The 24,760-nt window shown below is 39.9% G+C and overlaps 2 protein-coding genes, 1 non-coding gene and 1 pseudogene across 3 annotated transcripts in view; 2 read left to right on the forward strand and 2 right to left on the reverse strand.

The window, feature by feature from the left end:
- Positions 1-1,769, reverse strand: part of ADH7 (alcohol dehydrogenase 7 (class IV), mu or sigma polypeptide) — a 16,448-nt gene extending 14,679 nt beyond the window's left edge. The window contains exon 1 of the mRNA XM_003798503.3: positions 1,473-1,769. Coding sequence (XP_003798551.1) covers positions 1,473-1,490 — 18 coding nt within the window. The 5' untranslated portion in view covers positions 1,491-1,769. The remainder of the gene's footprint in view (positions 1-1,472) is intronic.
- A 9,048-nt stretch (positions 1,770-10,817) lies between these two features.
- CUNH4orf17 (chromosome unknown C4orf17 homolog) overlaps positions 10,818-24,760 on the forward strand; it is a 51,903-nt gene continuing 37,960 nt past the window's right edge. Inside the window, exon 1 of the mRNA XM_003798523.2 lies at positions 10,818-11,030. The gene's annotated coding sequence lies outside the window, so the exon portion shown is untranslated. The remainder of the gene's footprint in view (positions 11,031-24,760) is intronic.
- On the reverse strand, positions 13,322-13,428 carry LOC111728005. The gene has a single exon (XR_002775425.1). It is a non-coding gene; the product is annotated as a U6 spliceosomal RNA (small nuclear RNA).
- On the forward strand, positions 15,959-16,928 carry LOC100965232 (annotated as a pseudogene).

Here is a 24,760-nt window from a genome sequence, read left to right on the forward strand (position 1 = left end):
AAAAAAAAAAAAAAAAAAGAAGAAGAAGAGGGGATTAGAACACAGGTACATAAAAAGGGAAGGACATGTGAAGACACAGAGAGAAGAGGGCCATCTTCACGACAAAACCCCAGCCATGCTGACACCCTGATCTCAGAATTCTAGACTCCAGATCTATGAGAAAATAAATTTCTGTTATGGCAGCGCTACCAAATGGACAACAATTATCATTTAGTTATCTAGTGAAAAATGGAACATTTATTGTACAGAGAAAAAAATGTAATCTCCAATTAAAGGGGACCCCTTCTTTCATGAGTTTTCCTGGAACACTAAAAGAATTTGGGAAATACATAACCCTTATGCAGCCACACTATTATCTCTAGATAGCTTGTATGCTCTTTATATATTACATACTGAGTCATTAATTATAATTAAAAAGTTGAGGCTACTGAGTTCCCCACCAGTGGAAACATTCTCACCATGGCTGGACCTCCACTTTGTAGAGACAGCATAACTAGACCTGATGCATGCACCGAAAGCTGCACATTTTTCAGATTCCTTCAACTTTAAGGTTCATTAATTTCCCTAGGTAGAGTTGCTAGCTTCTGTAGTGTAAAATTAATTCCCCAAGTAATCTGGTTTTGCTGAATTTCTGATTCAAGGTAGAATGCTTTTGTTCTATTTTTATTCAATTTTGAGGAAAATCATTTCAAGTTTTAGGGCCTCTTGATTCTTCACATTACCCATAAAGATGACTTCAAATGTTATCTTTATTTTCCTAAAAACCTTACGGTTGGCTAAATGCAAAGTGTTTAAATAAGAACAAAACAAACAAACAGGTCTAACACTTGAAGCAATTGTGTGCCCATCTAAAAGGAGGAACTACGCTGATTTACTTGCAAATTTAAATAAATGAAAGTTATTTCTAAAGTTAATATTAACTTTACTGACTCTTATTTTTAAGGAATAACGTACTTTATCTATAAGGTAGTCTTGTTTTAGAATTTTTTTAAAGTTATATTTTTTATAGAAACTGTATCATTAAGAAGTTTTAAAAGCATGAAACTTTCTTGTCTACTTTGCAACCCAGAATTAGCATTTTTCATAGTCAACAGAAGGAAACATTTTTCTAACTGCTGGGTTTGAGGTTTTGAATTATAGACATGAATCCAATGTATGCTACTAAGATCGCTGAGGTCTCCTTATGGAAACATTCTGCTTATTGGATGGAGCAAATACCCAGCTATCCTGAGTTTGAATCAGTCGTAATGCCAATGTAAAGCACATCTCTATTTTCCTCCAGTGTCTTACCCTGTTTTCAACTTAAGCCTACCTCTGTGGGTATTCTCCACCCAGCGTTTCCCACTTCACAGGCATTTCATTCTTCAAGAATTATCCCCAAGTACTTAATTATTTTAATGGATCCAAAGTTCTGAGAATCAACCCCACATCATTAGACCATAATGATGAAGAGAAAGAAATATTCAGCTTACTTTTCCAGCAGTGCCCATCCTATCTTTCTCTTGGTTCTGTATTTCTGTAATCAGGGACTGATTTCTGACTGATACTCAGTTCCTTCTGCTGTTAATAACAGCATATTGTGCCTTCGCATAAATACTCTGCCTCAAAAGTTCTGCCTTCAGCAATATGACTCATAGCTTTCAAAACCTTTCAATGGTCCACAAGCCCCACCCTTGGCAGAGCAAGCTACGAAAAGAAATACAGTAACTATTCTGAACAGATCAAGAATGGAGCTCTAACAAGGACCAGGATACTCAAACCTATGGAAAAGGGATGAAAGTATTTCTATCAATCTTATTTTGGCGGATATAAAAACAGATTAGATTAATTCAGGTCAATATAATTCATAAAAAGTGTTTTGTATGCTGCTTAAGTGAAAAGTGTTTTTCTGGGTACAGCTGATTTTAGAGATGTGTGTGGACATTTGTCTTCATACTCTAGTCCACAAAAACATGATGTAGTTTGTGGAAAACATACAATTAGATATAAATGGCAATAGGGCCACAGAAACGTAAAGAAGTTGGAATAGGTTTGGCAAGAGAAGTTGGGGGTATATAACATACAAATATGGTATCTTAGAGTAGTTTTGGTTTGAATTTCTGTGGTGATTAATGATGATGAGCAGATCCATGTCTGAATGACTTAATAAAAAAAAAGAGAGTTAAAAAAAATAAAACCTTTAGTTTGAAATTCAAGCTAAAAAAAATACAAATATGGATGACTGTGGTTTCTTGGTATTTTAGGGATAAAAAGTTAAGTAGAACTTGTACCTACATATAGAGAAATTGTCATCTGACCTCAAATCACATCATCCACAGAGCTGTCTCATGGTTGTATAGTTTGCATATAACACAAAGATACTCAGTACATGGGCTGAAGGGGAATTGAAATCCAGTCTGCATATGAGCTCTTAAATTCCAGAGAAGATGCAATGACACTAGAATATCCTGGATATACTAACTCTTAGATTTTTTTTTCATGACAGAGTATTACTTTCACCTAGGCTGTGTCATGGCTTTAGCCTTGCTCACAGAAACCTCAAACTCCTGGGCTCAAGTGATCCTCTTGCCTCAGCCTCCAAGTAGCTGGGATTTTAGGCACCCACCACAGCTAGTTTTTCTATTTTTAGTAGAAATGAGGTCTTGTTTTGCTCAGGCTGGTCTCAAACTCCTGACCTCAAGCAACCCAGGTGCCTCGCCCTCCCAGAGTGCTAGGGTTATAGGTGTGAGCCACCATGCCTAGTCTGGATCTACTAACTCTTGACAGGAGAATGTCCAGGATAGATTTTATTTTTGACCATGGTTACTGAGTATACTAGCAACTCAATCTACACAAAGGAGGTCTTACTCTTGTGGAGTGATCCAGTGAGACAGGTTATCAGTCAAAGCTGTTCAGACTGTGAAATCTAGAACCTGGACTCTTACCAACCCAGAGAAGAAATTTGCAAAAATTTATTTTTTAGATAACATACAGAAATAAAACTATTTTTAAAAAAAATAAATATAAGCATTGCCACAAATCTCTTTCTCAATGTAATATAGTAAGTGCTAGGTCTAATTTAAAATATATTCAAAGGATCATTAGAAACTACTCTGAGCAAATATATGCCAATAAACTGGAAAACCTAGAAATGGATGAATTCTTAGACATATAAAACCTACCAAGATTGAACCAGGAGAAATCTAAAACCTAAATAAACCAGTAACAATTAATGAGGTAGAAGCAGTAATAAAAATTCCCATCAAAGAAAAGCTCAGGACCCAATGGCTTCACTGCTGAATTCTTCTAAACCTTCAAAGAAGAATTAATACCAACCCAACTTAAACTATTCCAAAAAATCGAGGAGGGGAGAATACTCCCAAACTTATGCTATAAGGCCTATATTATGTTGATATCAAAACCGCACAAATTCACACAGCAGCAATGACAACAATAAAATACTATAGGCCAATATCACTGATGAACATAGATACAAACATCCTCAACAAAATACTAACAAACTGAATTCAACAACATATTTAAAAGATTATTCATGATGATGAAGTGGGATTTATCCCAGGGATGCAAGGGTGGTTCAACATATACAAGTCAATTAATGGCATTGCTATTAATGCAGTCAATGCTATTAATGCAGTTCTTGCATTTCAACAAAACAAAGAACAAAACCACACAGTTATTTCAATTAATTCTGAAAAAGAATTTGAGAAAACTAAACATCTCTTTACAATAAAAATTGTAAAAAAATTAGATACAGAAGAAACTTATTTCAACGTAATAGAAGTCATTTATGTCAGACCCACAGACAGTATCACACTGAATGGGAAATAACCAAAAATCTTTCCTCTAAGAACCCGAACAAGACAAAGATACCCTCTTTCCCCCCAGTATTCAGAATAGTATTGGAAGTTCTAATGTGAACAACCAAACAAGAGAAAGAAGTAAAGGAAATCCAAATCAGCAAAAAGAAAGTCAAATTATCCTTGTTTTCACAAATATAATCATAGTATATCTAGAGAAATCTAAAACCTCAAAGAAAAAACCCTATTAAAACTGGTAAATAAATTCAGTAAAGTTGCAGGATACAAAATCAGTATACAAAACTCAGTAGCATTTTTATATGTCAACAGAAAACAATCTGAAAAATAAGCCAAGGAAGTAATGCATTTAAAATGCATACAAATAAAATACCTAGAAATAAACTTAACCAAAGAATTGGAACATCTTTATAATGAAAATTATAAAACACTTAGGAAAGAAATCAAGGAGGGCACAAACAAAAATGGAAAGCTATTCCATACTCAGGGATTGAAAAAATCAGTATTGTTAAAATGCCCATACCATCCAAAGCAATTTGCAGATTCAATGCAATCTCCATCAAATACCAGTGACACTCTTCACACAAATAGAAAAAAAATCCTAAAATTTATATAGAACAACAAAAAACTCAGATTAGCTAAAACTATTCTCAACAAAGAAGAACAAAACTGAAGAGTCATGTTACTTGACCTCAAATTATACTTCAGAGCTGCAGTAACCAAAATAGCAAGGTACTGGCATAAAAACAGACACATTAGCCCAATGGAACAGACTAGAGAACCCAGAAGTAAGTTTAGACATCCACAGTGAACGTATCTTTTACAAAGATGCCAAGAATGTGTAGTAGGGAAAGGACAGTCTCTTCAGTAAATGGTGCTGGAAAAACTGGATATCCACATGCAGAAGAATGAAATTAGACCCTTATCTCTTACTGTATACAAAAATCAAAATGGATTAAAGGCCTAAATCTATGACCTAAAACTATGAAACTACTAAAAGAAAACATTGGAGAAATGTTTCAAGAAATTGGTCAGGGCAAGGATGTCTTAAGTAATTTAAAAGCAAAATTAGACAAATGGGATCACATCAAGCTAAACAGCTTCTGCATAACAAAGGCAACAATCAACCAAGAGAAAACAACCCATGGGATGACAGAAAATATTTGCAAACTACCCATGTGACAAGGGACTAATAACTTGAATATTTAAGGAGCTCTAACAACTCAACAGGAAAAAATAGAACAATCTGATTAAAAAGTGGGCAAAGAATTTGAATAGAAATTTCTTAAAAGAAGACATACAAATGACTAACAAGTATATGAGAAAACACTCAGTATCACTAGTCATCAGAGAAATACAAATCAAAACTACAATGAGATATCATCTCACCCCAGTTAAAATGGCTTTTATTTAAAAAATATGCAATAACAAATGCTGGAGAAAACGTGAAGAAAGGGGAACCCCCATACATTATTGGTGGGATTGTAAATTAGTGCAACCACTATGGAGAATAATATAGCAGTTCCTCAAAAAACTGAAATAGAACTACTATGGGATCCAGCAATCCCACGCTAGGGATGTATCCAAAGGAGGGCAGAGCAGTTTATCAAAAAAGTACCTGCATTCCATGTTTATTTCAGCACTCTTTACAATAGCCAAGATTTGGGATCAACCTAACTGTCCATTAACAGATGACTGGATAAAGAAATTGTGATACAGCAGCTTGGTGCCTGTAGTTCAGTGCCTAGGGTGCCAGCCACATACACTGGAACTGGTGGGTTCAAATCCAGCCCGGGCCTGCCAAACAATGGCAACTACAACCAAAAAATAGCCTAGTGTTGTGGCAGGCGCCTGTAGTCCCAGCTACTTGGGAGGCTGAGGCAAGAGAATCACTTAAGCTTAAGAGTTGAGGTTGCTGTGAGCTGTGATACCACAGCACTCTACCCAGGGTGACAGCTTGAGACTCTGTCTCAAAAAAAAAAAGAAAGAAAGAAATTGTGACACATATACACAATGGAATACTATATAGCCATAAAAAGAATAAAATCCTGCCATTTGAAATGATATGTATGGAACTGAAGAACATTATGTTAGGTGAATAAGACCAACAGAGAAAGAGAAATCTCACATATTATCACTCATATGTGGGAGTTAAATATTTAAAAAAAAAATTGATCTTATGGAGTCAGAAAGTAGAATGAAGGTTGCCAGAGGCGGGGAAGGATAGTGAGGAAGGGAGATAAAGTAGAGTTGGTTAATGGGTAAATAATATAGTTGGATAGAATGAACAATATTTGCTAACACAACAAAGTGACTAGAATAAGTTGGAATATGCTTTAAAATAACTAAAAGAGAGGAATTGAAATATTTCTAAACACAAAGAAATGATAAACCGCTGAGGTGATGGCTACTCCAATTACCCTGATTTGATTTATTCACATTGTGTGCCAGTAAACATCATGTGTACTGTACATCTATTACGTCCCCCTAATAATTAAAATTTAGAAAAAAAGTCTTGCAGAGGTTGACTGAGGTCACGGAAGCCTTCAGAATTTCCTCAGCATATGGATACTAAAGCTCCTCCTGGACCTGGACGTGCCACCAGAAATTAAAGTGGAACCAAACAGGCAAGATATGATGGGTACATGGATTGACAGGCCGTTGGTTTGCCCAGGCTTAAGGGAGTTCCTGGGGTGCAGGCTTTTTAGTGCCAAAAGTAGGAGCTCCCAGGCACATGGACACCAGCCAGTTACCCCATCCACGTTCTGAGCTGCCTCAGAGCCTATGAGTTTGGACGGCGTACAGGGTCATGCTAGCTTCAGATGATCATCCCCACTCTCTCTTAGCCCTGCTCCTTTGCTCTTCTGTCATGGACCCTGTCACGGACTCCATACAGAATGCTGATCACCCTTCTCAGGATGACTGCAGAGTCAGGAGTACCATCTCCAGGGGTGACTGGTAAGTGCTCCCGGCAAGACACTAATGCCCTGAACTTCACAAAGAGCCTCACTGTAGAAGCAAAGTGAGGTAGTGTGTGAGGAAGTGCTTATTAAACTTAATAAACTGTCAAACATTCAGCAACTGAATATGAAATAGATATCCGGAAGGGTAAGCGAGAAAGAAAAGGTCCTTGTATGCACATGAAATGGAGCTTAGTTTATTGCTGAATCATCCTTAATAGCAGAAATAGTTATGCAATTGTACTCACTGAATGGTACACAAGGGCAAGTCACCCACAATTACAGTAAACACTGCTGACTTGGGCTCTGCTTAGGCAAACTCCAACCTTGAGGGTGGAGTTTTATTTTGGCTTTTCTTCCTAAAATTTTCCTTCTCCAGCTACAAACTCAAGTGGTAAGTCCTAAGGCTGGATGCAAGCTGAAACTCATCCCCTCGTGCCTTTGGCTCTGCCAAGCCGTCTGGGGACCTGGCACCTGCAGCTCTGCCCTGATATGAAAGCTTTTGCTAATCCTTTTGCAGGCATGCCTTGCCAGCTTTCAGAGCTGCCACGGAGATTGTGTTTGGCAGTTTCAGATAATTTGCTTCTGCACGCACACTCTACTCACAGAAAGAATCCAAAGCAGATTTTTGTTGTTGCAAGGTGAGGGCTTCACATCTGCTTCACATACATAAACTCCATTTTACTCAGCTTACCAACTAAGTGTACTGGCTGATAAGAATTCCAATTCAAGGTCAAGGATTGTGAAAATAAAAATCCGAGTGCTTTTTATTCCATTTATCATCTCCCTTTTTTAAAAAAGCACAGAAAAATCAATTTTGCCATGTATTTGACTGAGGACATGTTGAAATGACTGTAAGGTAGCAAGGCCGAGTAGTTCTTCCCAGAGGGTGAACCTTGAGCCTGTCTCTTTGCAGAGGACAGCTGTGAAAATGTCACTGCAACTAAAAGGGGAGTGATGTGCCTAAGATCTGGAAGGCATCAGGCCTGACTTTGGGAAGAAGGCAGAGGTGGCTGTACGGGGCTGTTCAGTGATATATTCTCTGTAGCTATTTCCAGAGTTCCCCTCAGAACTTGTCATGCTACAGAATAGGGTTCTGGAATGTGAGCCCCAGAAGTGACCATAGACTAATTCATTGCAGAAGTTTGTACCATGTCCAGAGGGAACTCTCAGAAGCTCTGGGTCTGCGGCAGTGTGCAGCTGGGGCAGGCAGAGAGGAAACTCATTCGCCTCCCACCCCACTTCAACTCTCAGTCTAGCTTTAACTGGCTTTATATTGGCAAGCCTTAGTTTGGGGAGAAGAGGAGGTTCCTCTGGGTTCTGGGGGTGAAGGGAGTATTGCCTTGTGTTTTCCAAAGCTTGGAAGGAGAAACATAAGTGAAACTCTTAAGACTCATTTGATTTCTGTATAAGGAAGAAAGTTTCAATCTTAAATGGGTTAACTTATGAAAGTTTTGAGGTGCTTATCCTTAAAAGGGCGGAATCATCTACGCAGAACAATGCAAATGGACCTCCTGCACAATTGGGAAGGTTAGACTAACTTTAGTATTGTCTAAGTCTATGAAACCTGAGAACAGGCAATTGAAAACACAAAGGGGGAATGAGGACGGTGCATGTCTGGGCCAAGTCTACAGAGTTCATTGTGACTCCTCTGTTCATTCCCCTGAACTGCTATTGCTGGCTGCTCGAGAGGGGAAGCTGAACTTGCATCAACAAATCCCAGCAGGTGAACTGGAAAGTCCTTGGAGAGCTATGTCTTCAAAAATAATCGTATCACATAAGCCTTGAAATGTAAGAGTGTTTTCAAGGATGGGTGAGGAAAGTGAAAAAGAGGAAGAGGAGACACCAACAGTAATGTGTTATAGTTTTAAGTAGTACAAAATCCACAACACTCATCAACTACTTGGCTGTTTTGTTTGGTGTTATGGAGCTGGTAAAATCTCCTTTGTTGCCTGGGCTTCCAAGTACAATGGAAACGCTGCTGTCACAGTGAATCAGCTATTTCTGCTTTTGCTGCTCCACCCAGGTGCTCCTTGTGGTTTATATTATCTTTAATTAAGATGGATAAAGACTAGATCAAGGGTAATGTTGAACCCCAGCTCCCTGGGATTCTGTATTAATATGAGGTTACCTTGGGCCTAGAAACTTCTCACTTTTGTAAGTTCAAAAACTTGACTGATTAGAGTCTATGTTTGAGAAGATTCTGAAGTCTTTTTTTTTTAGAGACAGAGTCTCACTTTGTCACTCTTGGTAGAGTACTGTGACAGCTCACAGCAATCTCAAATTCTTGGGCTTCATCGATTCTCTTGCCTTAGGCTTCTAAGTAGCTGGGACTACAGGTGCCTCCCACAATGCCTGGCTACTTTTTGTTTGTTTGTTTTTTGTTGTAGTTGTCATTATTGTTTAGCAGGCCCAGACTGAGTTCAAACCCGTCATCCCTGGTGTATGTGGCTGGCGCCCTAACCACTGAACTACGCCTGAAGTCTTATTCACATCATCTATGCCCATGAAAAATTAATGCACACTAGGTGCTAATTTATTAACTTATAATCTCTAGCACTATACACTTTGAACATACTGTGTATAAAAAACATGGTGGCTGATATAATACTCAAAATATTTATCAACCCAAAAGACTGATCAATCAGAATGAGTCTATAGCCCAGGATAGCAGATGCCGGCTGGCATGCCATTTCAGGACATGTTGGGTAGACGGTAGACCTGGAAATGAGGTAAGAGTTAATATTTCAGTAGTTCTAGTACCTGTCAGATATGAATTTGTAATCAATTTGTGTGGGTTATTTCATTGAAAGCTCAAAAATGACCCTGTAGGGAAGGCGTCTAAGAAGCAAGGGCTCAGAGATTTTAGATACCTTGCCCTTGGCCTCGCAAGTAGTAAAATGTAGCGTCTGGTTTTACACACAAGTTCATGGGTACCACACTATAAAATGCACTCCCTCCTGGTAAATTCACAAATGAAATTTAGATCATGTGATTAACTGATGTTGACATAAGAGCAAAGGAGTCGTCGTTTCTTAAAGGAATTCTTTAACAGTTTTCCTTATGAATTCCAGGACTGTCTCCAAAAGGTAAAAGCTTTTACTTAGTTTACTTAGGTTAGACAGGCTGGGCTACAATGCCTCAGGTTTCTAGGCATTTCTTCAGGATAATTACTTTGCTTGTAGTAGATTCAGCTGTCTGTCAATACTTGGCAGGAATGAAGCTTACATAAGAATAAGGCATTTTATTCTGGAGAAATGTTTGTCAACTTTGGCGGCACATTGGGAAAGATCTGAGAAGCTATAAAAAATACAATACCTGGCCAACTCCCACGTGCCCCCCTTTTAACTAAATACAGTTTGGGGGCCATCTCCACAAGTGATTACAGGGTGAAGCCTGTCTGGGACCAGTTTCCTCCCAACTAGCAGTGCCACTAACAGCCTGGTCTCAGCCAGCATCAATCCTGTGAGTGGTCCCTAATGAGAAAGGCTTCAATAGTGAGAGTATTTAGAAACTTCTATAGCAACCTGGCAAATTAAGTTTATGTCTGTTAAATCTAATAATTTTTAAAATGAGCTAATATTTTGTAGGTCTTTAGTTTTGTTACATTGTTCTAGTAATTCATTTTTATTGTATCTTACAAACAAATCAGTCCATGGTGGTTTGGGGGAGACTTGAAAGCAGTCTTTACCAAAGATGGCTTAAGAAACACAGTGCAGAACCACATATTAGGATCACCTTGGTTCATCCTAAACATTGTACCTGGGGTGATTTGCCACTCTAACTTTTGTCCCTGCAAGACTGGTGCTAAATCCTTTGTCATTTTTTGTTTGTTTCATTATCAAGGTCAAGTATGGTGTCATACTGAAGGTCAAAGTTTGGCCTTGCCTTTGCTAGTTTCCTTTCAGATGACAACAGTGCACTCCCTTCTGTAAATGCGCCTGGCAAAAAATGGAAACGAGTGGGTATGAAATTGCATACAGAGCGATAAAAGCAAAGGCAGGAGGAGCTATGCCTGCCTGATAGCTGAGGTTCCTCAGCTAAACACACTCCTGGAAGAAAGAGCCCTGGGCATTTGTTGCAGAACCTGTGGTCAAGCAGCACTGTGATCTTGTTTTCTCTTTTCTGGCACTAGGAGTGAAGTTATGTGACAAAATCGAGCCTTATGACAGTTTTCTCCCAAGACGAGGCCAAGAAGTATATAACCATGAGAAAGCTGGCGACTAAACTGAGGCCAGAGCTAAAATTCTACAGGGTAAGTCAAAACTGAGAATGAGTTGGTGCTTTGTCCTGAATTATTTCAAAACTAAAAACATCTAATTTTAAAACTAAAAAAGGTTTAAATATTCCTAAAACGTAGTGAATTTATTTTCCTAATTAGGAATCAATGCTCAGTCTGAGATAGACTTTTGCCTTTGATGTAGTTGATGGCACTTCCATATTTGAGACCTGGTATGGGAAATCTAACTTGGAGACTCAGATTGTGGGACTTTCTAAAACATTTCAAGGCTTTCTGGAAAAAGCAGAACTGAATGTTTTATATCAAAAAATGATTGCAAGTCAGTGATACAGTGAAATTTTTACCAGTGTGTGGGAAAGAGAGTAGATGACCTCCTTCCTTCTGAAATTATGGTGTGTAATGTGCTAGAAATGACCTTAGTCAATCGTGCTGTCCACATGTATTTCTCTTTATAACTGCATGTTCCTTCAATTAATAGTAGCTAATGTTTATTAGCTCACTAAAGCATTATCTCATTTGATCACAAAACTATAAAGAAGATAATATTATCAAGTCCATTTCAGAGTGAGGGACTGAGACACAAATTCACCACAGAGGGAATCTCACAGGGGAAATGACATGTGACATGAAGGACACAGGCCTATGGGTATTTCATGGAGTGTTTATAAAATAGTTGAACAAAGAGGGAAAAGAAGAAGAAGAGAAAAAGTTAAAAGAAAAAAAAAGGATATAGGAAATGAGCTGGAAGCAGACAAGTGGTCTGAGTCCTGAAGCCAATTCTAATGGGAGCCAGCCCCCAACATGACAGTCCCCAGGGCCCCACAACCAAGGAGCAGATGACAGCAGTGTCTTGCTCACCCGTGCCTGGTATCTCAGTGTCAAGAAAAAAGAAAGGGCTCTAGAATACAAACTTCCAGGCACAGTCAGGCTAGTGCGAATTTAACAAACTCTTGGCCAAACCTTCCAAATCACCGTGTCCGTGGTTCAACCTCCTCTTTTGGGATGTGTTGACTCCTCAAAGAGCCAACTACCCTATTTTCTCCATTGCTGTCATCACCTGGAACCCTGTAGAACCAAACTTGAAATGAGGTGCTAGAAAAGAATTTAGACTTAAGGGAAAACAGGCTTTGCATTCCAGGTATGAGACTTCAGGCTAGTGGCTTCATTTCCTGCACCCACATTTTTCTCACCTGCCAACAGGAGAAGAAGGGAGACCACATTGAACAGTGTTTAAAAGTTTAATCTCTGGACTCTGACATCCATGTAAGAATACGGTTAACTTTGACAAACTACCTGATTTCTGTAAGGCTTAATGTATTCATTTGTAAAATGAGGATAATACTAATAACACTTCACTGAATTGTTATGAGGATTGAATGAGATACCATATGAGAAATACTAGGCATATTCCGTGCCAAAGTGTTATCAAGTGTTAGCTTTTATTATCATTAATAAAGATCAATGTTAAGCCTGGCACAGTGTAGCGGTCCAGTGTGTGGTAGCTACCCATAATTATTAGGCTACCATTAGGTGAGCTGTGAATAATTTATATGCACATTATTTTGTCTGAGCTGCCCCTGTTAATGAGTAGTCAAATGGTGAAAGCCTAACTTTCTAGTTCTTTTCTATCTAGATAAATGAGCTTGCTTAAGAAATCTAGGCTCAGAATGTGAGTGAAATCTCAAGCAAGCTTGAATATAGCTTTGTGCTATAAGTAAGAAAGGAGGTATCCTGGGTTGAATGGCATCCCTCCAAAGTTCATGTCCCCAGAGCCCTAGAATGTGATTATTGTCTTTACAAGAGGGTCAGGCAGAGACACAAAGAGACACACTGAGGAGAACAGCATGTAGCCACAGAGGCAGAGATTGGAATGAGCCATCTACAAGCCATCACAATGCTGGTGACCACCTGAAACCAGGAGAGAGGTATGGAACAGATTCTGCCTCAGAGATTCCAGAAGGCTCCAACCCTGATGACACTTTGGTTTGGGGCCTCTGGCCTTCCGAAGCTATGAGAGAATAAATTTCTGTTCTTTTAAGCTGCCGTGTTTGTGTGCCTTTTTTGGAAGCCCTAGGAAAGGAATAAGTGAGGGATCTCTAGCCAAAAGGAGGAGTGTTGCAGTATCTCTCCTCTCCAAGCAAAGTCAGCAAGGAGGAGAGAGGAAGGTGTGTATATGGGGGTCCCGAATGTACCCCCAACAAATGTAGGACCTCCCAAAGGGGGTCGTAGAAGACATCACAAGGGCAGGTGCACGTTCTGTTCCATCAGTGGCCTACTGGGCACCTGAGAGTAGTTTTGTTTTTTTTTTAAATATGGAACACTTCCTGAATTTGCATATCATCTTTGCGCAGGGGCCATGCTAATCTTCTCTGTATCGATCCAATTTTAGTACATGTGCTGCCAAAGCGAGCAACTGAGAGCAGTTTTATGAAGCGCAGGTGGGTGGCCAGGCATGAAAGGGCAGGGAAAACAAATTACATTAAAAGGAACAAAATATTTAGAGATTGGGCTGCCCAAGTATTGCAAGGGTGACCCACCACACAAATTCAGGGTCTGGGTCCCCCAGGCAACGCTAACTCACATAGGCCATAAACTAATTACCTTCTTGTATTTCAAAGATAACACTGATACCTACATCTAAACTATGTATCACATGAAAGTTATACCATCCAGTTTTTAATTTTAATCAGAGGATAACCCATTAACAAAACACATTTTTAAAAATTATTTTTTCTTTCGTTTTTTGTTGAAATATCCAGGGGCCACCTTGCTAAGACCTCATGTATTTTAATAATTCCTGGGAAACCTATCTCATCAAACTCAAACAGATTTATTCAACAGGCAGCAAAGCAAATAAGCAGTGGGAAGGAGCCAAGTCATAGTGAGAGTGAGATTTCTGTCCAGCAGCTGGAAGAAGTGGAAGGACTAGTCCTCCGAGGTGAAGGCTCACAGTGGGATCAATGAGGCGTGACTCAGATATAAGAAGGAAAGAGCCGAATCAAACTGGAGCCTGAGAAACTCAGCTCACAGGACCTACTAAAAGTCACAAACATGGGAAGTGTTGAGAGGCCACATATTAACTTAAATCTTTCTTTAATTCAGTAAGATTTTTTTTTTTAGTTAGTTTCTACTGGGCTGGGCGTGGTGGCTCATGCCTGTAATCCCAACACTTTGGAAGCCCAAGGAGGGTGGACTGCCTGAGCTCACAGGTTAGAGACCAGCCTGAGCCAAAGTGGGACCTTGTCTCTAAAAATAGCTGGGTGTTGTGGCGGGTACCTATAGACCCAGCTACTTGGAGGCTGAGGCAAGGGGATTGCTTGAGCCTGAGAGTTTGAGGTTGCTGTGAACTGTGATGCCATGGTACTCTACCAAGGGTGACAAAGTGAGACTGTCTCCAAATTAAAAAAAAAAAAAAAAAGAATTAGTTTCTACTATGGGCCTAGGTACTGGGATATAGCTAGTGGGGTCAGGTGTTAAATTGATTATGAGGTAGTTTCTGTTCCAAGAAGCTTAGAATATAATAGAGTCTCCATAATCTTTTGTCTCAGTAATCTTTTATTCTCAAGTAACCCCACCTTTGTTGTTCCAATGCAGCTAAAAGGGTTTTGACACTGACTCTTAGTTGCCAGTCACTCCCGCCAGTGGGGGACAGACCAGCCCATCCTGGCACTGAGGGACAATCAAAACATAACCACATGATGACTGCTCAGTGATACTTACCAAAAAGAAAGTGTTAATTGAAAGTGGGAAATGTGAAAGTTGTCAGAATCAGATGCAGTCAAGTGTGTTAAAAAAAAAAAAAAACACACCTGAGAAATAGAGCTGGGGAGGCAGAGAAGGGTAGGGTCTCACGCTTGTGTGGCACATGAAAAAAACTATCACAAGACTCTGCAAAACCCACAACCCCTCACAAAATCTGTCACAAACTTATGCAAAAAATACTTCTATGAGGACATCTGCCCAAGAGACTTCCTATCCAACCTTAGACCCGTGTTACCCTTGTTATGATCTCTGTAGCCAGGGATAATTATCTCTGCATAATTAAGGATTCCTTCTCAATTTTCCCTTTAATACCTTCTGTCTCAGCTGGGTGCAGTGGCTCATGCCTGTAATCCTAGTACTCTGGGAGGCTGAGATGGGTGGATTATTTGAGCTCAAGAGTTCAAGACCAGCCTGAGCAAGAAAGAGCATGACCTCGTCTCTACTAAAAGTAGAAAAACTAGCTGTGTGGGCTGGTGGGTAACTATAGTCCCAGCTACTTGGGAGACTGAGGTGAGAGGATTGCCCAAGCCCAAGAGTTGGAGGATGCTGTGAGCTATGACAATATGGCACTGAACCCAAGCTGACAGCGTGGACTTTGTCTCAAAAAAAACAACCTTCTGTCTCCTTTTATCTCCCTCCAAATATGCATAGTTTACTAGAGCGCTTGTACTCCAATTGCAACACCCCATTCCTAAATAAAGGTCATTTTCTCTTGACAGTACTGAAATGATGATGGGGCAGTTTATGTTCTGAGAGGCGTAGAATATAATAGGTTCTAAATAACCTTTTGTTGCATTAGTCTCTTGTCCCCAAATAATCCTACCTTCAAAAAAGAAGAATAAAGATAAAATATGGGCTACTCGGTGTTCAGCAAAAACATGTTCTTAATGTGTATTACCAACCCACATTCTTCTATTCTTTTGGTGAAAGTCATTTTCTTGAACATCATGTTTTAGTCTTTCAAATTGTAATGCCACTTTTGATTAAAAAGTAACATTTTTTGTATATTAAAGCACATGTTTTTCAAATTCCTTTAAATTCCCTTAGCATTTCTGTAAGCTCAACTTCTCTTCTGGTTTTGCTCTTCTCATATTTCCTTGCCAATTTCTACCTTAGAGATGAGAGAGGTCCTGAAGGAGTGCTAGCCAATGTCATTATCACAGGGACAACTAGGCTATGGAATGGCGGGCTGCTTCACACCAGGTTAGTGCCAGTAAGCAAGTTTAAGGTCAATCCTCTAACAAGCTTAAGCTAGACTGGCTCTGATACTTATCAGCTGACCATGGCAAGTTACTAACTATCCAGGTCTCAGTTTAAACTTTTTAAAAATAGGGATGTTTTAATACCACATGGGAATTCTGTAAGAATGAGATGTGTCTAACAGTGTAACTGTGATAGAAACAGCTTTTAGGAGCTTGTGCCACGGCCACAGCTGCCACACTCGCCACGGGAGCCGTGACTGACGAATACTGAAGATGAACTACAGCTTCTTCAGTCTCCCATAAATATGGTTTCCCTCAACTGAGCTTTTGAAAAAAAATCAAGCTGAAGTGAGTGACGAAGTCGTAAGGAAACGTCTCCTACTTGCTGGAGATGGTGCCGGAGATGATCGGAGAATTAATCTGCTGGTACAGAGCTTCATTAAATGGTGCAACTCTGGATCCCAAGAAGAAGGACGTAGCCAGTCACAGTGCATGCCGAGCACACTGTCTCAATGTGAATTTTCAGTGGGCAAAACTGTGTTGCTATATGATAGGAATCTAAGTGAAATGGAAAATGATGAATAAATTTACAAAGAACGCAGCATTTCTGGAGCACGTGAAAAGATTGCTGAGTGCAAAAAGCAAATTCTTTAAGCAAAACGAATACGAAGGAATCGCCAAAAATATGATGCTTTGGCAAAAGGGAGCCAGCATCATCCAGACAGGTGTGAAACATTAAAGGAACTGGAGGCTCTGGGAAAAGAATGAGAACATCTCTCACATGTTAAAGAAAGCGCTGAAGTTAAGCTGGAGTTGAGACAGAAACAGTTCCATATCTTCTTAGTACCATCTATGAAGTTCAGCAAACCCTGGAAAATGATGCAAAGTTGAGTAGAAGAAGGTGGAAGAAGCTGAAGGAATAAGCTTGGAAACAGAACCTAAGCCATAGATAGGCTAATCACTCGTCTTCCTAAGAATATTGAAGTAGCTACATGATCTTAATTGTCTTTAAAATATGTTGTGCTCTTGAGATATTGGCACAGAGTTGAAATATTGCAATATTTCACTGCACAAAGTTTTGGCAGTGAAATATTTTGCATGTAAATATTCATATACTTCCCCTCCCTTTGAGTGGACCGAAGTTAATGACCTGATTCTAATCCATAGAATAAGATGGAGGTGGTAGTACACAGTTTTGAGACTATGTCATTAAACTCATTGGAATTTGTTCCTCCCATGACCCCCATGTCAGATCTCTCTCTTTTTTTTTACATGCCCAGTTTTTTTATTAGATTGAACAAACTACATTTCCTTACTAAAGTAAATTAAAATAGAGGCACGTTAAATAGCTATTACAGTTTCTAAATTGTGACTCAATTTCTGTCATTGTCTTGCCCTAGATCAGTAATAAGCATTTCATAAATGGGCACAGGCCTGTGAGCCACACATCTGAAGAAGCAGGTGTCTGGGCCACCAGAAAGGCAACAGCTGGGTAGAACCACAGACACGGCCTTGGAGGCACCAGGGCAGCTGTTCCATAAGGGTCTCCTGAAACACAGGAGGATCAAAAACAACATCTCTAAGAGCAGCTAACATGGACAGCTAATCACAACACAGCAGAAGAAAACTGCAAGAATCCAACGTGTAAAGCCCATCCTGGGCTGAGCACAGCCTTGCACTTGTTCAGCCCAGCACAGCTGCTACAAAGCCATCCAAAGCAAACATGGCTCTCCTCACAGCAGACTCAACAGAGCAAAAACCAACACCCAGAAATAAGTCAGATCTCTTAAACGGGGGTCATATTGTAAGCATCCCTGTGGAGAGAAACTGAAGCCACACGAGTAAGGTTGGAAGCCAAAAGCTGGCCCCAATTAAGCTTTCAAGGACTACAACCCCATCTGATATCTTGAGTAAGACTTCAAGAGATACCCTGAGCCAGAACCACCCAGTGAAGGCTTTCCTGGATTCCTGACCCTTAGAAGCAATATGACATAAAACATGGGGGTTGTGTTAAGCTGCTAAATTTGGGGATAATTTGTTACACAGCAAATGATACCTGTTTAAAATGAGCAACTACTGCCTTTTTACCAATTACAGGTTAATTTGCATTTCCTTCTTCTTCTTCTTGCCTTCTTGATAAACATTATTCAATGCCCTGCTTCCTGACCGTATCCAGTTCAGAACAAGGCTCCACTTCCTTAAATCCTAACACAGCACAACTCTTATAAGTTCTTTCCAACATCCTTTTATTGACATGACTCATGGTTCCCGATAGTGTGTTGTCTCTTGTTAGCAAGCAAATGAACCCAAACCTTTCTTTGATTACAAGTGCCTTCCTGATGGACTTATACGAAAAGCATCAAAAATAGTTTGAAGTTGGCTGGGTGCGGTGGATCACACTTGTAATCCTAGCACTCTGGAAGGCTGAGGCAGCAGGATCATTTCAGGTCAGGAGTTCAAGACCAGCCTTAGCAAGAATGACAGCCTCATATCTACAGAAAATAGAAAAATTATCTGGGTGTGGTGGCATGCACCTGTAGTCCCAGCTACTCCAGAGGCTGAGTGTTAGAGTGGTGCAGTGGCTTGAGGTAGCTGCTGAAATAATTGAAAAGAATAAGTAAGGTTTTAGCAAGAAAAATAAATTTTATTAACAACTTGCATAGCAAGCCCTGGTTCGTCCCAGCAACTGTAGGCACCAGGGAAAACAGTTGGGGTTTTATACACAACTTTGAGGAGTATCAAGTGCTTCCTAGAAGTCTCTCAGAGGCTTAGTTAACTCTTTTCTCAAAACAACCCACCTGCAAGGTCTTGAAAACAACCCACTAGCAAGGTCTTAATCAACCTCATTCCCGTAATAGCCCAGGTCAGCCTGACCCAAACCAATCCAAAATAGCCTAGTCATATCTGCCATCTATACCGCTCATATCTAGCTACCTGCCTAACAGCAGGAGGATTACTTGAGCTAGGATGACACAACTGCACTCTTGCCCTGGCAACAAAGCAGGACCCTGTCTCAAAAAAAGAAAGAAAAATAGCCTACAATTATATTGAGCAGTAAGTTCTTGCCCTGTGTGTGAATAAAAATCAATCCAACCTGTTTGTAGACGTGATTATATAATATTAGCTAATATTTATTGAATGTTTTTCATGTACTAGATACAGGGCTAAGTGTTCTGTACACATTTTGTCATTTTATTCTAATAAAATAACTTTATGAAGTAGCTGATATTATTACCCCCAAATTACAGATGAATAAACTGAAGTATTGATAGGTTAAATAATCCAATGTCACACAGCTAAGCAACAGTGAGAATTGAACCCAGACTTCCTCCAGAGCAAAACTTCTATTAATGGATAACTGCTCCACCAATGTGTACCATAATATATACCCACATCTAATAGCCCGTGATTTCAGAACATTTCCTTCAGCCTAATAGCCAGCTACCCTAGTAATTGGTGCTCTGTCTAGAGTTCTACTTTTGCCTCTGAACAGATTTCAGATGTTCTTTATTGAGTCCTTTAGGGAAGAGGGCTAAGGGTTCTGTGGCTAAAGCAATTTTGAAAACCATGCATCTCACCTCTTCTAAAATAGTCACAAATCTAGACTCTAAATCCTCCCCCCCAACTCTAAATTTTAGGATATTTAAGTGTGAAAACCTTTTTCTTGGAAATAAAATATTTATCTTGCTTTTCCCCAGCCCAGTAAGTAATCACAAAAAGGAATAATGAATATATTAAATTTTCTGCCAGGCAGTTATTTCCTGTTTCCTATTTGCCTGCATTTATTACTCACAAGAACAATCTCCAGCAGAGCAAGACAAATAAAGCAATAGAGGCCTGGGGAAACATCGGCCTGGCAGAGAACACAGGAGAAGAGGACAGCCTGGAGTGAAGAACAGCAGCTGAGGAAGATGAAGTGCTTCCCGGAGTAGGCTGGAGAGGAGAGGCACATGCATTTTAACCAGAAGAAGAAAACCAGGAAATTGGAGTTGTCTGATCATTTGTAAGGAAGGCTGTGAGGTGCCTTAGACTCTTCTTCACACCCCTCATGGCTCCTCTAGTCTGAAAAGACTCTTAATCATCATTCCTCATTCCGTCATTCATTTAGATAACCACCTCCTGACACCAGTTCAACATCATACTATGTGCAAAATAAAAGACACATTATGGTAGAAAACATAAGACACAGTCACATAAAAAATTCAGTAAGGTAACATTAAATGAATCCAATAAGGAGTATTGTATTAATTTGGAGGGCAAGGGTGCTAGAGTCTGAGATGGCCCTGGAGATAGACAAGCCCACAGGACAGCTCTTGTTTGTGGCTAACCTCAGATATGCTTTTGCATATTGAGTCACAAATTTCCTGTTTCATCAGTCTTTGCCTTGGCACCCCACTAGAGTGCTTCATACAACCCAAGATCCCCAAAGTAGAGTTCTCTCCTTGAATTGGAATCCGGGTCTTCCTTACATCTGTCTCCCTGACTTGTTCCCTTCCTTATGCTCTTTTTTTTTTTTTTTTTTTGCTACTTATGAGGGGAGAGCTCACTTACTCATTTAAAAACTTATCTGGGCTCATAAATTACAATGGTACTATACTAGGGCATGTGGAGCTCAAAATTACTGGGACTTCCAGAAAGGCGTGCAGTCAGTCTGGGGCAGTCTGAGTTGTGTCATGGTCACACTGTATCCTGCCTGTTCTGCTCTGTGAGGGATCCCAGCTTCAGGATCCAGCTTCGGTTCATGCTAAAACCCAGCTCCCAGGAAATGCAGACTCTATCCGCTCATCTTTTCATCCACCCCAGTGGAGGTGCAAAAGTCCACAAAACAAATCAAGTTAGTCTAAAATGATGACTCAAAATAAGTGCATTATTAGCTTTTAAAGTACACTATTAAGTTGGAATAGTTCCATTTAAGGAGAAAAAATATGAAAAGACTGAGCAACATAGATTTAACATTTGAATTATCATGTATAAAAACTTAATGATTGGGTGGTGCAGGTGGCTCAAGGAGTAGGGTACTGGCCCCATATACCAGAGGTGGCGGGTTCAAACCTAGACCTGGCCAAAAACTACCAAAACAAAACAAAACAAAACAAAACAAAAAAACCCAAAAAAACCAAAACTTAATGATTAATCAAAAAAAAAATTAGCTTTATTTTTTTCTTCACACCCTGTTAGGTCTTTCTAGATAAAAACAATTTGCTTAGTCATTTTCAGTTTTGTTCTTATTCAGTGTTTTATAATAAACAAAAACATGGTTGTTAGAATCTAAGCTTGGCCAGGTACTTGCCATATACCTTGAACAAGGTGCTACACTTTTCAGAAACCCAGTAAATAAGGCATGTCTAGAGGGGATATTATAAAGGCAGAATAAGATAATAAAATAAAGTGTACATTGTAATAGGTACTTACTAGGATAACTTTGTTTATCTGTGATTGGTAATTATTATTTTCATTTTTCAACCCAAATGGCTACAGATGCACTCTAAGCTAATAAAAGCCTTCTCGATATCACCTGTCTTTTCTCCCAAGTTCTCCCTCTGCCCTGCTCTATCCCTGGGGCAGGCTAACTAACTGACTAAGGTGGGCCAGTCAAGGAGGCTCCCACTGGATTTTGGCCAACTGAGGAGTCCCTGATAGGCAGGGGAACAGAGTGCAGAAGAATGGGGTGCAGCTCTGCTGGCTCCCTCTACCAAAGGGACCCCTGTCCATAGAACCCTCCCTATTGAGCTCTCTCTCCAGCTTCCAGTAAATTATCCCTGTCCCTCAACACACTAGATCCAGGATACTAAACTACTTTTTGTTGCTTTTTAAAAATAGTGTACACAGCTTTATAATTAAACTCTATTAAACTCTTTCAACAACTCGGCTTGAAGACACCATCTATTTTCTACTAGAACAAGAAATGATAAAATAATTGTTACACTTTTCTACTGTTATGTCTTCCTAGTAGCTTAGTTTTGATTCAATGGTAGATTTTATATATATAAAATCTCAGATCCTTCCATGTGGCTTGTTGTCATAGATAACAGAAATGCGTGCTCTGGAGGAGGTTTGGTTGAACAGAAACTTTGCTTCAAAGAGAACTGGGTTTTGGAGATAAATTTACCATTTTCACACTAAGTGGTTTTTTCACAACTTTTTTCTAAGTCTCAATTTTCTCATCTGTAAAATACAAATAGCACATGTAATAGTTCCTAACTGGTTAAGGGGGTTAAATGGAATAAGGTGCTCAGCACAGACTAGAACGAGGTGATTATTCAATCAAAGGGCAGCTGATCTGTCAAATCTGCCCTTAGTACCGTAACATTCCCTGCCACGCTGGAAGAACTGAAAACTCAGGCATTATATAATAAACCCAGCGTGACAAGGGAACAGGGTGGCTGGGTCCTGGGTGTGTGTTTAGCGCCCTCTGGCTGCTGAACAGGTCTTTGTTTTTGGCCTAATTCTAGTTATTTTTCTTAAGCCTGGTGCCGAATTATCCCACCAGTGAAGGCATTTAAAACACAGATAGAGGCCCTACAGAATTTTTGCAAAACTCCTCAGGTGATTCGGATGTCTGGCCTTGGCTGGGAACCCTCACCCTTTAGCCCAATGGACACTGGTACCACCCTGGGCTTACGCAGTCCTGGGTTCTGCCCTGCACCCTTCTCTGGTCGGTAGCCAGAGAGGGACTCTTTGTATCAGCCTTCAGAGAAAGCAAGTACGTTGCAAATCCCAGGGTCAGGAGGATAATATTTACCTTTAAGGCAGATTTACCAGCCAAATATTAGAAGTAGGAATAGCCTCCTCAATTTAGGATAAAATCCTGGCATCAAATATTAATATATTCAGTATTCTGTGGGAGAAATGCTCAAACTGCTGCACATGATCCACTAGTGTGCAAGTCCTTTGGGGTTACTGCATCTGCCCAGACTGCAACTTATCTCAAAACACAGTGCCTGTCTCTGCCTGGAGCTTCCCCCTGCTCCCCAGGCCCTCGCCTTCCCTTTCTCCAGCCCATTGTTCAGCCAGAAGAGAGTCTGTCTCTAAGTCAGTACCCTTCCTCTCCCACCTCCACACTTGTCCAAGTATTCATTCATTCAATTGTTCACTCATTCACTCTGTTAATATTTATTGAGCTATCACAGAATGTAAATTCCACCCATCTATCTGGAGAGTCTCCCGTATAAAAGTCCCTAAAATATCCTTTGGTATTCCCAGGTTAAGAATCACTTTTTTATTGTCATCTAAATGATAACTTGTCTGGTACTCCATATCTCTCTAGCACTTTTGAGTTTGTAAGAATTATTTCAGTTGTTCACTCTGCATATACCAGGATGCAGCGTTGTAAGTATTTGCAGCTCTAATGAAAAGAAAACTACAGATCATTGAGGTGGTTGCTAGTAAATGGCCCTGCCAAGATGCAGAACCTCATTTCTAGTAGTGGAATGTTCCTATTTATCAGGAGTATCTTATTAAAAGGACTATCCACAAGACTTCATCTTTAACTTCTAAGGGGTTAATTAGTATAGGGAACTATGTGGCCACAGCAGTTCTTGGCTCCAAAAGCTTCTTTCCGTTCTGGCTCCTGTCTGCTTTGGCTGAATGGTGCACTGTGATATCTGTGTAGCCCGTTGTCACCACCTAGTGGTGAACATAGAACTTAACCCCTGTGACTGTCAGGAATTAAAATCTCCTTAGGAGAGAAAAGAATAAATAGGTAGAGTTAGATTAACAGTATCAGTTCGAAAACAACCTTGAACCCCTCCCTGCCGCCACTTCAGAAAGCCACCCTAATATGTTCTTTTGACAAATTTAGGTAGTATATACGAGCTATTTTAAAAAATAGGCATGACAGTCACATTTCCCTTGTTTTCTGTAGTTACATTCGATAATTTTCCTATAAAGTTTTTAAAATCAGAAACAATCATTTCAATTTCTCAACATCTGTGAAATATCTAATATGGGTATGTCAGTGACCTTCAGAGGGGTCTTGGCTTTACAGTGGGTTTCTGATCCAGCTTCCTATCTTTATGGACTAGATTTGTCTTCTGTCCCTCTTCTTGAGCTGGTTAAACTTAGACTTTAGTCCATTGGGGATCAGACGATAAAAGACAATTCTAGAGTTACCTTTCACTTTGAAAATATTCTTTGTTAAAGTTTCTGGTCCTAAATTATTTCCCATATTTTCTTGTTACTTCTTGTATAAGATTGTAGTGCTGTGCCTGGATCCTAACACCACATCCTGAGTACTGGGTAAAGGTCCAGTACTCCACCATCGACCCTCCGCCCTTGAACTTCCATTACACCAGGACCCAACTTGAGCAAATACCCATGGCCTGGACACTCATAACCACTGTCTACATAGCCTCATCCAGCTATTACTGATCACCCCAGGATGACTCTAAGCAGATCAATCTCCTATAATGCCAGCCTCCATGGACAGAAGCTCATCCAGCCATGAACTCAAGCTTCCAACAACAATCTGGGTAAAAAGCCAATACCCTGCATGAAGATCATCCAGCGCTGTCTCGAAATGTGACAATCACAAGCAAATAGGACAAAACAGAAGCAATGCGTTATAGGCTCTCCATGCTCCCACCCCTCCCCTGCTTGTTAACATTCCAGAGGAGGGCACAAAAGTGACATATAGGGACATCCCTTTCTTTTCACTAAGTAGGAGAGGTAGGAGAGATCCCAACAAAGGAAAACAGATGCCCTGAAAACCTACCAGCTCTGAGCTAACAGAAGAGGATTAGATGGAAAGAAATCAGCAAAAGAACAACGATAACATAAGCA

Source organism: Otolemur garnettii, unplaced genomic scaffold (genome assembly GCF_000181295.1).
Source record: "Otolemur garnettii isolate 467f Iridium unplaced genomic scaffold, OtoGar3 scaffold00137, whole genome shotgun sequence".
In the NCBI taxonomy this organism is placed as follows: domain Eukaryota; kingdom Metazoa; phylum Chordata; class Mammalia; order Primates; family Galagidae; genus Otolemur; species Otolemur garnettii.